This window comes from Vitis riparia, chromosome 11 (assembly GCF_004353265.1).
Source record: "Vitis riparia cultivar Riparia Gloire de Montpellier isolate 1030 chromosome 11, EGFV_Vit.rip_1.0, whole genome shotgun sequence".
NCBI classification, from domain to species: Eukaryota; Viridiplantae; Streptophyta; class Magnoliopsida; order Vitales; family Vitaceae; genus Vitis; species Vitis riparia.
Window position 1 is genome coordinate 17,375,706 of NC_048441.1, and position 15,470 is coordinate 17,391,175.

Sequence of the window (15,470 nt, forward strand, 5' to 3'; positions counted from 1 at the left end):
ACTCCACCCCATCTTACTCATAATGCGTATTCAAGGCAACCCAAAAAATGCAACAGCCAAGAGATTTAGGTTCTTTCCCTACCCCAAGCAAGTTATCTCAGGGAGTGAGAAGAGAATTTCACATCTTTCCTTCAGTTTAAAAATTCATGTGGGTGAAAATGGTCCTTCAAGTTCAGGCAAAGACTTGCCAATTGAGTGTAGGATAACCAATAAGTTTTAAACATGCCCATCAAGACAGATAACTTGGAGACTTGAGGATAACCAGTAAGTTATAACCATGGCCATCAAGACAGATGAATTCAGAGACTTGAGGAAAGCATAGAAGGGATGGGCTTTATCTTGGAAGGATTTATCATGATTATATACCAAGCAACATCACCATTTTTCATGCCTTTTACAAAGATTAATGGGAAAAAATAATAATAGTAAGTGGGGAATGGAATCATTACAATTTGATCCATTCAGACCCATCAATGTAGCTAAGTGAAATAAAAGGCTTGGCTTCCTGATCAGTGAGCTCTCTTGACCATGACACTCTTCCTGCAAAGGCTGCTCCTGGCCCTGTGCATTTGTATTGCCCATAAAACACAGTCCTGCATCCACCCCCAAAAGCAACAACAGAATGAATACAAGGCCTCATGTGCTTGTTGCAATGGCCAACTATAATGACAGCATACGCAAACAAAGTTTGAATTAGGTGAGTAATATTGTAGGCTCTATGCTTATGCCAACTTGGATTAACTTAAGTATGCCAACACAACCAACATATGGTAGGTGGGTAGGGCTTTTTTAAAACAATTCTCTTTGAGGTGCATTACACGTAGATTGCAGTATAAAAGAAGGGAACATACATGTATGGGTTAGGTTTCCACCCACATTTTTGTTGTCAGATGCCAAAAATGTCCTCCATGTATATAGCGACGAGTGACTAAATCAAGTTGGGTTTGGTGGGTATTTGTGTCAGTTAAATAAAGCTTAGCAAGCTAGGAAGTATATCAGTGCTCTTGAGCTTCCAAAGGGCAAAATGACAAACACCTATGCCCATCTAAAGAGGGTTTGTAGGAACGAAAGAAAGGTAGTGGCACACTGGCACCGTCCCATTACCAATAGGTCGGTATGGCACAAAAGGTTCCAACATGATAAAATAAGAAATGAGAGAGAGCGAGAGAGAGAGAGAGAACTTACATTTCCCGGCTGGGGTCACCCCAGTTATACCAGCCTTTGGGAATGATAATATCGTCCATATAAGTGTAGGCAAAGACCACCCTGGAGAAGGGACCCCATGCCCTCCCAAGGAACAGAGCTCCTGAGCCCGTGACCTTACAGTTCACAAATGAGAATCCCGTATCTTCTAGGAGACTACTCCGGCCTTGTGCTGTAAGGGCCCCTGTATTTTGTGCTATGGCATGCACGTGACATCCCTGCAAATCAACCCATATCAAAGGAACATACAAATTATACAAAATCATCTCATATCTCCCTGTTCTGTTCTATTGTTTTTACACTGCTATAAAATGTGTTTTTTCTCCTAGCTTTAACTATGACTGGAAGTCTGAAGTCTGGGTTCAAGATAACATTTTGGCAATTCCTCTGCTTCACCCATCGTTGTTTTCAAGTACAGTGGTCATATCACATCATGCCCCAACATGGTACACATTACGGGACCTAGTAATAAATCAATTCAAAGATTATCGTCTTCCAAAACTTCTAAGTGTCATGCACATACTAGGGTTCTCTATGTGCTGCTTCCTATATATGCCAAGAAGGCAAAAAGAAGCTCCTTGGCCCTCAAAAGTCAAGAAGTCTATTCTGTTAGAAAAGAAAAGGCTTTGGAACATAGCATTAACTCAAGTAATGCTAAACAAAAACGAGGTCCTCCACTCATATCTGTTCTAAGACAAATAATAAAATAATCAATCATTTTTCTTGGTCACTTCGACCAACTGGGACTCAATCATTTTAGGCATCAATGCTAATTTGGGTTTATAAAATGAGGAGGAGGCAGAGGGTGTGGATTCAGTTCAAAAAGAATAGTTTCTTTAGGTCCCAGTTGCTTTTCAGCTTCTAGCACTCTTCTAGCATTATAGCTCACATTCAAGGAGATCTTTCTCTCATGCTTGATCTACCTAGAATGCAGGGCTAGTGAATAAAAACAAGAGTAGGATACTTTTTAGTGTTCTTGATAATTGAGAAGCTAACCTCAAATAGGGAGAGGGCGTTTCCAAAGATGAAATCCACAGAGCCTTCAATGTAGCAATCTTTGTAATAATGCCTACCCAGATGGTCATATAGTGTGTCCTGAGCTCCCAAGAATTTACACCCCAAGAAAGCTGCTGTGTCTCCTGATATTCTAAATGCCACCGCTTGCTTTCCTACAGCTCCCGGAGCTGGAACTGGTGTAGTGTTCTGCAACATATTTGCTTGCACAGTGAGAGAAAGACCAGAGGGAGAGAGAGAGGGGTCTATAGTCTATGTATGTTACCTTGAATGTGATGTTCTTGGCAATGAAATAAAGGGAATTCACAGCAAAAGTTGCAGAATTGAAGGTGCCAATAGGCTGTCCTTTTCCCCCAATTGTCTGAGCAGTATCTCCCCATTGAACAACTGTTTTATCTGCTCCTGCTCCTTCTATGGTTATGAAGGATTTCAATGTGGGGATATTAACCTTCTCCCTGCAAATTTTCCAATTTAGAACAGACCCATTTCACATGCTAATAATGAAATTAAAAAAAAAAAATTAAAAATTCAATAAGCATCATTAAACAAGAGAAAAAGATGGAATAAAAGACAATTCAATCCACTACATGTTATTTTTCTGTGTCCCAAGACCAGTTCCTAGAGCAGTTTTATAAGAAAGAAAAGGACATTATAACAAGCAAAAAAATGAACGCTTTGCTCCTTCACCCTGAACTAGGAATAACAAAACTTGAATGTAGACAAACTATTGAATCCATGCTTCAGCAAAACACAAACAACAATGCAGCACATCACATGAAAATCAACAAAATTCACAGCAAAATCATACAACGCATGGCCCAATACTCACGTGTAAACTCCCGCATGGACCTTGATAACAACTCTCACTAGATTGACGGAAGGCAGAGAATCAATAGCATCCTGAATAGACCTAAAGTCTCCGGCCGCGGAATTCTTATTCACAGTGATTGAGTAAGAGGGGAAGAGCTTATTCTTGGCTGCCTTAAACATAGAGTGCCTGAGGCTCCCAACAAACCTTACCCACTTCATGAATTGCTGTTCTGCGAATTGGGTCTGTGTCATATTGGTCGACAGCCTCTTCCCGGCGGAGTTCTTGGGTCTTATTCCTTTGGTGTGGCAGTGTGTTGGGGTTGAATTGAGAAGAAAAAGAAGAATAGCAACACAGGAAACGCATTGAAACTTTGACATGGTGAGAGAAAGAAAGGAGAAAGTGCATAGAAGGAATGCAGTTGTGCAGAGTTTGAAGTGGGCTTCTATAATGATTTATATATATATATATATATATATATATATATACAACATATAAGTGAAGGGAGTCTTGTGAAGTGGAAAGCAATGGTGGAGCAAGAGGTCACGGGTGCTTCTACTGACATCAATGTAGAAAAGGAGAGAGAGAGAGAGAGAGAGATCACAGGCAAACAATGTAGGCCACAGGACAGATTACAATGGTTCCACATTTTGGCTTATAAAATCCATGTTTGAATGACTTTTACACTTTAGCTCTTGTTCCTGTTTGGCATTGGTGGTGCCCGTGAGCCTCTCTCTCCCTGTTTGTGTCTGAAATGTGAATATATTCTTCATGGCTAATCCCACTGCTTCTCTTCTCTAATTAGTATCATTCTTATCTACCTGTCTAACTAATTCAAAACTCTACCTCTATGTATGTATGATGTATCTGCCCTTCAATCACGACCCTTGAAAACAATGGACTCAGGAACCTGGTTTTTAAAAATACTTCCAATTATTCCTGGAAAACACTTCAATGTTTTTGTAATTGGTTATCAGTAGATTCAGTACAATGAAGTTGTTTTTGTCAGGGACGATGGCATATTGATATGACCTACTCTCTGAACTAGGAAAAATTGCCCAGGCACACTCAGGCAAGTTGCCACATAAGTTTAACGTTGCAGGGTCATAGAAGATTGAAAAGAAATATTTACAGGGTACGACTGTCTGTCTTCACTCTTCCTTATATTACCAAAGCTTTTGTTTTTGCTTTCAATAGTGTGAATCTTTATTTTATTTTTTATTTTCAAGTGTTTTTTGTTTTGGGGTGGATTTGTTTAGGGGACCTTGGAGGGAAAGGTTGGGTGATGTGCTGTTCTGACTGAATCTTTCAAGTGGATTTTCTTTGGGCTCATCATAAATTTTTTAGGATTTCTTATGATATTCTTAAAAAATATAATGATTTTTACAAATTAATTATATCAAATTTAAAAAAATAAGTTAAGTCTATGTTTTTATATAAGTTAATTTACTTTTACCTTCATTTTTGTTTTTTTGTTATCCACCGACAATATTAATTTATTTTTACCGACGTGACAAATGATGATTAAATATAATAAAATTTGATTTTCTTTTTGGTAAAGTCAACAAATTTTAAACATCCAATCATCTTGTAATAAGGTAATAAGTATAGTGTTAAAACATATTATAGAAGATATGATCAAATTTTTTGAGACATAAAGTTTGTTTGATCATATTTTTTTATACTTAGTTTTAAAAATTATTTTTTTTTAACTTAAAAACGGTTTTTAAAAACAAATTTAAGAAAACATAGTCAAACGGATTTATATTTTTCTTGAGTTTTTTAAATATCAGTGAAAATAACTTCTACTTAATTTTAAAAATTATTCTCTATTTCATTTTATTTTTAAAACTTATTTTCAAAAAACAACAATAAAAAAGTGTTAAAAACTTTTAAAAACAATTTTATGTTTTAAAAAACCTATTTTTTAAAATATTTCTTAGAAATATAATTTAAAAATAAAATAAAAACACTTTTTTATCCATTACAAATTGTGATTTATAACACTTTCTTGACTCTACAATCCCGAGCAAAAGAGGGATAAAAGATATGAAAAAAATTGAAAGGCAAGATGAACCAAGCATGGTAAGCTCCTTGGATGAAAAGACAACCCACCAATAATTGTTTTTTAAGACCATGCCTCAACATTCTCGTGAACGCCCTCATCATCAGCTTCGTCATTGATCCTGTTCAAATACCTATTTCATCACATTTTTGAAAGGGACAACTATTTTCTAATATTTATTTTTCATTATTTTTTTTAATTTCTTCAAAAATTACACAAGATATTAAATTGTTATTTGATAATTGTTTTTTTTCTTTTAAAAAATAATTTCATAAAACTGTTTTTAAAAATTATTCTTTAAGATTTTATAAAACAAAAATATGTTTAAAAATTTAAAATATTTTTAAATTTATTTTTAATATTTTAAACTTATTTTAAAAATAATTTTTCTATCCAATATTTTAGTTTTAATCATTGTATAATTATTTATTAAATAGAATTCGAAAAACAAGTAAAAATAATAAAAATAATTATAGGGTGTGCGATAATATCGTATTTTATATTTTTAAAAATAAAAAATAAAAAATAATTTATTATATATATATATTTATTTATTATTATTTAATTTTAAAGAACAGAAAATAGGCCTCGAAAACGATGGGAAAACAAGCCCAGATATTTCAAAACGCATACTCCAATATTTAAAAGAATAAAAATAAAAATAAGACAAGACTTGCCACCCACCCTGAAGGCCTAAACCATCGGAAAGTGATACCTAACCAACCTAATTTGCACGTTCCTATGGCTGCATCATTTTCAATTTTGAGAAACCAAATCACAAACGGATCATCCCGTGATCTTTCCCTAATGTTCTTCGAATTGAGTTGCGATTTGGAAATTATGTTTTTAAAAAATATTTTAGGATATTTTTGATGGTTTTAAAATTTTAAATAGAATAATAATGTGTTCATGAAAACTTCATTAAACATGGTTAAGAATTTTATTTTGAAAAAATTATGTTTTGAGTTTAATTGGATTTAAAAATTAAGATTTGGTCCCTAAAAATTATATAATTGATAGGAATGATACGATATATAAAGAGATCAATAAACCCTTTAAAACTGTTTTAAGTATTATCTATCATGATGTTTGACAAATTTTTTTATCTTAATTTTTTTTGTTGAAAAATTATTATTTTTAGAAAACTATTTTTTAAAAAAATATTATTTTTTAAAATAAATTTGACATATTTTTAGTTATTTTATATATATATATTTCTTTGATTTTTAAATAAAAAAAACAATAATAATAATTTATTTTTATTTTTTTGAAAAATGGTGTATTTTTTTTAAATCATTAAATTAAATTAAATTTTATTGAGATTTACAAAATTAATAAAATTTAAATTAATATTTTTCTACATTTTTTTTTTTCATAATCAAGATAAAAAATTCATATCATTTTTTTTTTAATTTTCACACTTTCTTTAGATTTTGGACTTAAATAATAAATTATTATGAACCAAATCTTAATTTTTGGGTCCAACTAAATCTAAAACATAATTTTCCCTTTTATTTTTTATTTCAACTTAGGATGAAGGAAGGTGGGTGTGAAGAATTCACATCCACTTTGGCTTCTCCATCCCGTGGAGATATGGCCGAGGGAATATCCATCACAATGGCTGAAAAGGATTGACCTGACACAGTGACACACCAAGCCTATGCTATCCATTGAACCCATAAAAGATGAGTTGGTTCAACACTCACAATCACACCCACAGGCCACAACCCTTTGCTGATATCCTGGATTTTTTACCAACTTTACTAATACCTGGTCATCAATACCCAATTGGGTTTTGCAAATTCCTATCAACCGAGAAAGGTGAAAATGATATATATGACATTTAGCCTCTAATCTCTATCATTTGATTGTACCTTTTATTTCTTATTTCCCCCATCCCCATTCCAAGTGGGACAAAGATAAGCGATTAAAAGTCGTCTCAATCACAAATGGACCAGAGGAATGGCACATCATATTCTGTCCCCAGCGGGAATCAAAAGCAATGTATGATTTGTTTACCCAATTGGCAGCTCAGCACTTGAGGCTGTAGACTATAATATCCAAAGTCACTCTCTCTCTCTCTCTTGTTTTCTCAGAGAGAGTCTTTGGTGTGTTTCAGAGCTTTTCTTGCTTAACCGATCCTTCCAAAACCCACAGAGCCGCCTTGAGCAAAGCAGCTTCACAACAAACATTCAAGCCTCCAAGAAATCTACCGACAACCAAAAATCAAACCCCATGTTCAAAGTCTCCATCTGTACGGCAATAGCCACTTCTCTCTTCTTCCTCCTATTTTCTTCGCCTCCAAAACCCTCCCATCACTCCCTCTACATCTCCAGTTCCCTATCCGACAATGCCTCAATATCACACCACCTCTACACCCTCACTAGGCGGCCACATATCGCTGGCTCCAAAGCAAACGCTGATGCTGCGGCCTATGTCCTGTCCACCCTCTCTTCCTATGCCATCAAATCGCATATTGTGTCCTATGATGTGGCCCTAACATACCCAGTGTCACGTTCCTTGACACTGATAAGACCATCCCCGGAACCATCCACCACCTTCGATCTCCGGCAGGAGATCTACGATGGCGACCCATATGCTGATGTGGCAAGTGAAGTGGTGCCCACTTTCCACGCATATGCAAAGTCAGGCACTGTGGCAGGGCCGGTGGTGTATGTGAACTATGGACGTGTCGAGGACTATGAGGTATTGAAAGAAATGGGCGTAAGCGTGGAGGGTACTGTTGTTTTAGCGAGGTATGGGAAGATTTTCAGAGGCGACATTGTTCAGAATGCCTTTGCAGCTGGTGCTATAGGGGCAGTTGTGTATACAGATAGGAAGGACTATGGGGGCGGGGGAGGTGATGCAAGGTGGTTCCCGGATGACAAGTGGATGCCACCAAGTGGGGTTCAGGTGGGATCACTGCTCACTGTGGATGGAGACCCCACTACGCCGGGTTGGGCAAGCACCAGGGACGAGTGTGAAAGGCTATCAGAAGAGGAAGTGGAGAATGGAGGGGGTGTTGGTATGATACCTTCATTGCCCATATCTGCAGCAGATGGTGAAGCAATCATGAGAACAATTGGTGGGCAAGTAGCAAACGATGATTGGCAAGGAAGCACAGACGCCCCAGTTTACAGGGTTGGACCAGGACCAGCAATTCTGAATCTCAGTTACACTGTAAGTACAAAAGTATTAAACTGGGCAAGATAGGGTATTGTTAGCTCATCTTAATAATCCGTGGCTTCAGCTCCACTAGTGTATCAGTGGAAGTGGAAGAGAACAGGCAAATAATGAAATCGGTTTTTGGGTGGGATTTCAGGGTGAGCAAAAAATAACCACAATCCAGAATGTGTTTGGTGTGATCGAAGGAACAGAAGAGCCTGATCGGTATGTTGAAAATCTTCCAAAGTAGTAATGCAGGTATTAAGTAGGAACTGCTGAAACAAGTAGGGTGTTTTAATATGTATTAAACCACTAAACATCCATAGAAGTGGCACAAAAGCTCTTTAATAGGGAAATTGATCGATATGAAGGACCTCACCTTTAATTTCATAGTCACTGAATTGCAATTCCTTTAGATTTGTTCTTCTTGGTAACCACCGGGATGCCTGGACATTTGGAGCTGTTGATCCCAATAGCGGCACTGCAACTCTGCTTGAGGTAATTATGATTTCTAACACAACCTTCTGCAAATTATATCCAAGAGAACTACAGCTTCCATAATTCAAGAACAGCTCTTCACCTGATCTCTATGTGGAATGTAGGTTGCTCAAAGGTTAAGAAAGCTGCAGAAGAGAGGGTGGAGACCTAGACGGACGATAGTCCTTTGCAATTGGGACGCAGAGGAATATGGCCTGGTCTCTCTCTCTCTCTCTCTCCTCCCCACCCCCACCTCAGCCTACTTAAAATAAAAACTGAAATTCAAACTGCGTGCTAATTCCAGACAGGATCAACAGAATGGGTTGAAGAGAACAGGGAAATGCTAGCTTCGAAGGCTATTGCTTATTTGAATGTTGACAGTGCAGTGTCTGGAGCAGGATTCTATGCCTCTGCAACTCCACAACTTGATGAGCTACTCAAACAAGCTACTCAACAGGTTCAAGATCTAAAATGTAGCACTAATAATACAAGCACTAGAAATCATAGGCAATAGTAGCAGCAGCTGCAAAAACAACAAACACAATATAAAGGGATGACAATGAACTTCATTGTAGTCTTCTTGATGTCCCTTGGTGGTTAGTTCATCTTCTCATTCATCTCAATTAAAATGTTAAATTATTTTGTTGAAGGTTCAAGATCCAGATAACTCCTCCCAATCTATCTATGAATCATGGGTTGGCTCCAGCAACTCTCCCATAGTAAGCATCACACTCTTTAATCATTTTGCTCCTAGATGATATGATTAAGCACTCATGAAAGAGATGAAAAGCAGGCCACTGACTTCCAAATAAAAACAAGTGGAACTCACCTCTCCATCCTATCACAAATTAGTTCCACATGGTAAATGAATTTTATCAAGTGAACCTTAATGGTTTTACTAAATACATCGATACCATTAACTCTATTCATAAATGTGAACTTCCTATTCAAAGATTGGGCGCTTAGGTGGTGGAGGATCGGATTTTGCGGCTTTTGTGCAACATGTTGGTGTTCCAGCAACTGATATATCTTTTGGAGCAGGTAAACAGATACATTCTTTTTCTGACATCAGATTGCATTTAGTAAGGACTATAATAAAACACATGCTCTAAAGTATTACACACACATATAGGACACATGTATTATTATGTCTTTGTATATGTATATCTATGTATAGTGCATGTATTTGTCTGCTCACACTGTGTTGGTATAGAATCAATTACCAATTATGCATTAAAGTAACAAGGTTTCAAACCCTACAAGCCTCTTCTAGAAATGGAAAAAGGCATGTGCCAACCCTCTGAAGGCTATTCCACAAGTATTTTTAGAATTTTTCCAAATCATTTTGTGGTGGTGCCAAGGGCAAGGATTCAATTTGGGCAAACCTATGGTAGAGGGATCAACCTCTTTGCTCTCAATTTCCAAATCTTTTCAAAGTTGTGACAGCTACAAATTCTCTTATTTCATCCATCTTTGGGATCTCTTCCCCCTTTTCTTGAAACCTTAACTTTTGTTGTAACCTTACTTATTTGGAGATAAAGGGCCTTGAAAGACTCATGCCCTCTCTCTCTCATATGTACTTGTCACCTTTTGTTTCTAATGTAAGAGTTTGGTCTTTATCTGCTTCTAACTTATTTTTAGTAAAATCCTTCCTTTTAGCCTTGTCCAATCTATCAACTCTAGTTCATCTTTCTCTAGCAAAATTCATATAAAAATCTAAAGCCTCATCCAAGGCAATACCAATGACTTATTATAGGCAAGAGGATTTTACAAAGCCCTTAATCTTGACCATTGCACCATATGCACAAGGAATAGATAATCAATTGATTATCCTTTTTTACATTATTTGATGACTTTGAGGCTATGGCACACACTATTTAGAATAGCTATGTTAGATTAGAATCCTCCTAGGAGCATAAGTGACATGATCATCATTCCCTTTAGGAGTTTGGGAGTACAGTTAGAGACAAAGTTCAATAACAAATCACTTGTCTCATGCTAATTTAGATAATATGGAGAAAAAGAAATACAAGGAACTTTTAAAAACAAGTGGAGGGCTTCAAGGACAATATAAGACATAATTTATTTGTATCCTTCCTTTTGGACCTCTACTACTACAACTTTCAAGGGCACTGTTGTCAATGTTATTTAGCTCCATTGGTATTTGGTATGCAAATAAAAAGTGTTAAAACAGCAAACGAGGAGCAAGGCTTGGTTTCCTTTTGTAGGAGATGTATTGAACTTATAGAGTGTTGTCACTTTTCCTTGTATAGTTTCATATGGTACTATATCAAACTATAAGTCTTGTTAGTTTACTAGAGAAAGCTTATCCATCACTTCTTTTAATTAGATTTTGTATATTTGGGAAAGATTCCTCATCCTTGACCTATACTTTTAAATCCATATCAATGAATATTTCATTTCTGATTAATAATTTGTTTTAAAAAAACAAAACAAAACAAAAAACAGGGGTTCCACTTAAGCAACTTGAACTAAGAAACCTAGGGGGAATAACTTTGACCCATCTATTGTAAGGAAATGAAGCCACAGGTCTCTTCTTCTGATTACACCAAACAAGCTGGTCAAAGCCAATAATTAAGCTTCTTTTTGTTAGAAAGGCATTCTACCAAATATTTTGCAAATTATTCTCATCCATTGATTTATAAGTCATGTCATTCAAACAATCAGTTCAGCTTCAACCACTAGATCAGCAGAATAATAGTGATCCTATATATAATCTAGACTCTAATGACCCAAACCCTTCCGCCCAAGAGCAGAAAAGGAAAGTGGGGATGGGGTATCTCTTGCTTTTGGCATAGTGCCCCCCTGAAGGGAGGCCTGCATGGCAGCCTGTTAGCTCAGTGACTGAGCGTACCCTGGATAATTGCACTGCTGTGCCTGGGCTGTGAGGTCTCTTAGCCCCATGGATAGTTCAATGTTCTCACCAGAACCTAATAACCCTGAGATATGAATTAGAAAAAATGTCATAAAGAAAACAATCCATTGCTGGCCAGAGCAGAAAGCTTCTCCCCGTACATGTGTACAAACCAAAATGACTGTCCAGAGTCTGCTTTTCTTTAATGTTAAAACCACCATCCCTTGTTTATAATGTAAATTGTTGTCAAAAAACTTGAACAAAGACTTGTTAATGGCCCAATAAATTGTCTATGCGCTTATCCAGTGGTGATATAGAAAATGGTAGACAAATTTCATTCAACATTTTCATGCCAAATCAGGCACTAAAGTGCTGCTATTCAATAGAACATGATAGTTAGACAGTGCCAACATTCATTTATTAATTCTAGCATCCCATTACTTAAAAAGAAAAACTAAAAATAAAAAACAAAAATAAAAAATAAAAGCACTAACATCCCAATAGAATGCAAGGATAAGGTCCAAACAAATAGACACAAATGAAGTTGCATTTAGTACCAAATCATAACTTCAGTGATTAATAATCATTGCACAGTTGTTCTTCATTCAATTATATAACACTTCTGCTTTCTTTTCCTTTCCCCTTTTTCTTCTAGAAATAAGGTAGTCGAATGATACAAAAATAAAAATAAAATGCCAATATTCAGTCAATACATCACTCAATGTATCAACATCTCAAAAATGTTGGGAAAGTTTTAATCATCAAAAACAATATATGATTGTTGATATCAACAGCATGTCAATATATTAAAATGATTAAAAGCATGCGAAGTGTGATATTAACACTAGTCACATACTTGAATTTGAATGTTAGAGATTATTTGAAACAGAATCTCTATCTAAATATATTGATAACCACATTAATAATACTACCAATATATACAATAATATTGATTCTGAGTGTAGATACTGGGATGTGGGAAAATATTTAATTCCATTCAGAAATCGATACTCATATATCAGAAGAAAGCATTAAGATTTACTAATTAATGACTTATTTTTCTGTCATATCAAGCTAACAAACATAAATAAATTGAAAATGCCCATTGTTTTAAGGTGCTTTCATTTAGTCTCCCTCGTAAGTTTCAGCCTATATATTCTATGTCTTTAATTACTTGAAAAGTTTTTACAGATTTTATTGTGTTCAATTTATGTGCTTTGAAACCTTAGGAAGTTGGACAGGAATAGAAGGGAGCATTATGTTTTTCATACATTTCATGAATTACAAGGAGTATTTATAACTGCAGGATACCCAGTCTATCATTCAATGTATGATGACTTCATCTGGATGAAGAAATTCGGTGACCCAATGTTTCATAGGCATGCAGCAGGTATGTCAATGTTTTTTGTCTGAAAATAATTAGTTAAACATCTAAGACTCCCATATCACATAGATATGAAGCATTATTTGGTTTGCATTGGGGACTCACACATATCCTATCATCTGCCAAGTCATATGAAGTTTGAGGTATTGCACCATGTTAGATGAAGTGAGAAAATAGAAATCAGCATTCCTATTGATATCAGCTACTTTAGCTTCAGGGAAGCATTTGATAGTCTACGAAATAGAAAAGCAAAGAAATCCAAAAAAAAATACATGTTATATAGTAAATTCACTTTGTTTAGAACTTTAGACACTTCTTTGCCTAAAAAAAAAATGCACTTGATTAAAATGCATTTGACAGTTCAAGTCTTAAAGCTCCAATTTACTCAATTTCAATTACATTATCCCAAAAAACAGCGGCTAGCATTTGGGGTTTGGTAGCTCTTCGGCTTGCAGATGAGGAGTTTTTGCCTTTTGATTATCTCTCCTATGCATATGAGCTCCAGGTATGCATCTTGAGCAAGGGCACAATCATTAGATGGAGTCTAACCAGTAAAAGCAAGTCTTATTTTGGTTTTAGTGGCAAAACTAAATGAAACGCATTAAATCCCCACATGACAGAAAAGTGCAAAGGAGTTGGAAGGAGAGATCTCAAATAAGGGCATAAACCTTATTCCCCTGTTCAAGTCTATTGAGAAGTTCAAAAGGGCAGCAACCAAGATAAATCACCAGAGAAAGGTATTACTTGATTTTCTGGTAAACTAGATCTCCATGAAATAATATCTTAACATGTGTCAAATAATACGAGTATAATCTTTTAGGAAATAGAAGAAAACAAAGGTTGGGCATCAATATGGAAAAAGGAGCACTTGAAAGTGAGGGAGCTGAATGACAGACTAATGATGGCAGAGCGAGCATTTACAGACCGAGATGGACTCCTTGGAAGGCCATGGTATAAACATTTGGTATGTTTCTCTCTAACCAGCAAATGAGTTACTGAATTTGTTCAAAAGATAAAATGTATCAATAGAAAAGTGTCAATAAAGGGGCAAACCCTAGTACACATGCAGTATACAAGGAATCACCCAAAATAAAAAACAACAGCTGAACCGAGGCCATGCCAGGACTAAACTCTGAACTTTGTACAAAATAAGAGGAGGATAAGTTCCCTTCCTAAGCCTAAGAAAACAGTGTCAAAGACATTCCTGTTCAGATAAATAATGCAGCATATTTGGAGATATTGGACTAATTGATACTATTAAACAATTGTCACACTATTACAAATATGACCTAGAATTTCCTGATTATTTTCCACATTGCAGATTTATGGGCCATTAAAGCATGATGACTATGGATCCAAATCCTTCCCTGGAATAGATGATGCTATCGAAAAGGCAAAGAGTCAGAGCACAGAAAAGTCATGGAGTTTAGTGCAGCACGAAGTGTGGAGAGTTTCTAGAGCTGTCATAGACGCATCACTAGTTCTCAATGGTGAACTGACATGATTGTGTCTGACATGATGAACCCAAATGCAGTTCACGTACTTCCTTTCTTAAGCATAAGAGTTGAAATAGGCAAACACCATGGATGTCTTGGATTTTTCACCGCAGACAATTTCACATGGTTCACCAGAACTTCACTAAATAAACGATTATCAGGAACATGGATCCTTCTGAAACCAACCAAAAAGAATTCCAAAGCAAAACCCCAATAAGATCAATCCAGATTCCAGATCCAATTTGGATGGACAGGCCCAGTCAGATTTGGGAATCCAGTTTCAATTCTGCTCAATCTAACATTTGGTATGGCATTATTTGATAGGAAATCCCATTCTTCTCATAATGAAATCCCCGTAAACAGTGGGTGCTCGGTCCTCACAAATTGGGTGGTTCTCTCATTCCCGAGTTCGTGAGAATCAGAAAATAAGAGAAGTTCTGGGCAGCGATGTTCTCCAACCACTAATAGTGTTTTGGCCACAGTGATCAGATCTCATACAAAGACTCTGACAAGCCCCTGACTTCAGCAATTATCCAGGGAAAGATCCCAATGGCAATTCCATATACATTCAAACATCAGAGCATTAATCATTTTTCAATTACAACTACATCCTATTCCTTCCAACCATCCAAAAGAAGCCCGATAGTCTTATTCTCACAGTAACTGCAACATTCCAACAAAATTACTTCTACAAAATGGAAAATTCCCACTCAACTTTGTTCAACCAATGCCTTCATAAAAGTTTTCAAATCAAAATCCCAGTTACGGAAGCAACAAGGTCATATGAGGTATGCTTAATACTACAAGTAGTTCATGAGAGACACATAATGAGGAATTGAAATAGTTGTTCCCTAGGAAGCAACAAAGTAAGACGTTGCATTCTAAACTCCATTGGAATGAAATAAAATTCTCTGCTTCTATGAATAATGTGCACTGCAAAATTGTCCAGAGAAGTGATTCCTCCATTCCTGTTAGGTATTCAT

At 36.0% G+C, this 15,470-nt stretch overlaps 2 protein-coding genes across 2 annotated transcripts; one reads left to right on the forward strand and one right to left on the reverse strand.

The window, feature by feature from the left end:
- Positions 1 to 251: 251 nt before the first annotated feature.
- On the reverse strand, positions 252 to 3,473 carry LOC117924643 (probable pectinesterase 53). The gene is made up of 5 exons (XM_034843329.1): positions 3,047 to 3,473; positions 2,483 to 2,672; positions 2,200 to 2,406; positions 1,186 to 1,421; positions 252 to 593 (listed from the first exon to the last, which is right to left on the reverse strand). The coding sequence occupies exons 1-5, from the start codon at positions 3,403 to 3,405 to the stop codon at positions 446 to 448; spliced, it is 1,140 nt and encodes a 379-aa protein (XP_034699220.1). The 5' UTR covers positions 3,406 to 3,473; the 3' UTR covers positions 252 to 445.
- Positions 3,474 to 7,148: 3,675 nt separating this feature from the next.
- LOC117925170 (probable glutamate carboxypeptidase LAMP1) lies at positions 7,149 to 14,728 on the forward strand. The gene is made up of 12 exons (XM_034844080.1): positions 7,149 to 8,270; positions 8,413 to 8,480; positions 8,672 to 8,753; positions 8,858 to 8,950; positions 9,037 to 9,189; positions 9,383 to 9,451; positions 9,686 to 9,773; positions 12,914 to 12,997; positions 13,408 to 13,496; positions 13,612 to 13,728; positions 13,812 to 13,955; positions 14,313 to 14,728. The coding sequence occupies exons 1-12, from the start codon at positions 7,326 to 7,328 to the stop codon at positions 14,493 to 14,495; spliced, it is 2,115 nt and encodes a 704-aa protein (XP_034699971.1). The 5' UTR covers positions 7,149 to 7,325; the 3' UTR covers positions 14,496 to 14,728.
- The last annotated feature ends 742 nt before the right edge of the window (positions 14,729 to 15,470 follow it).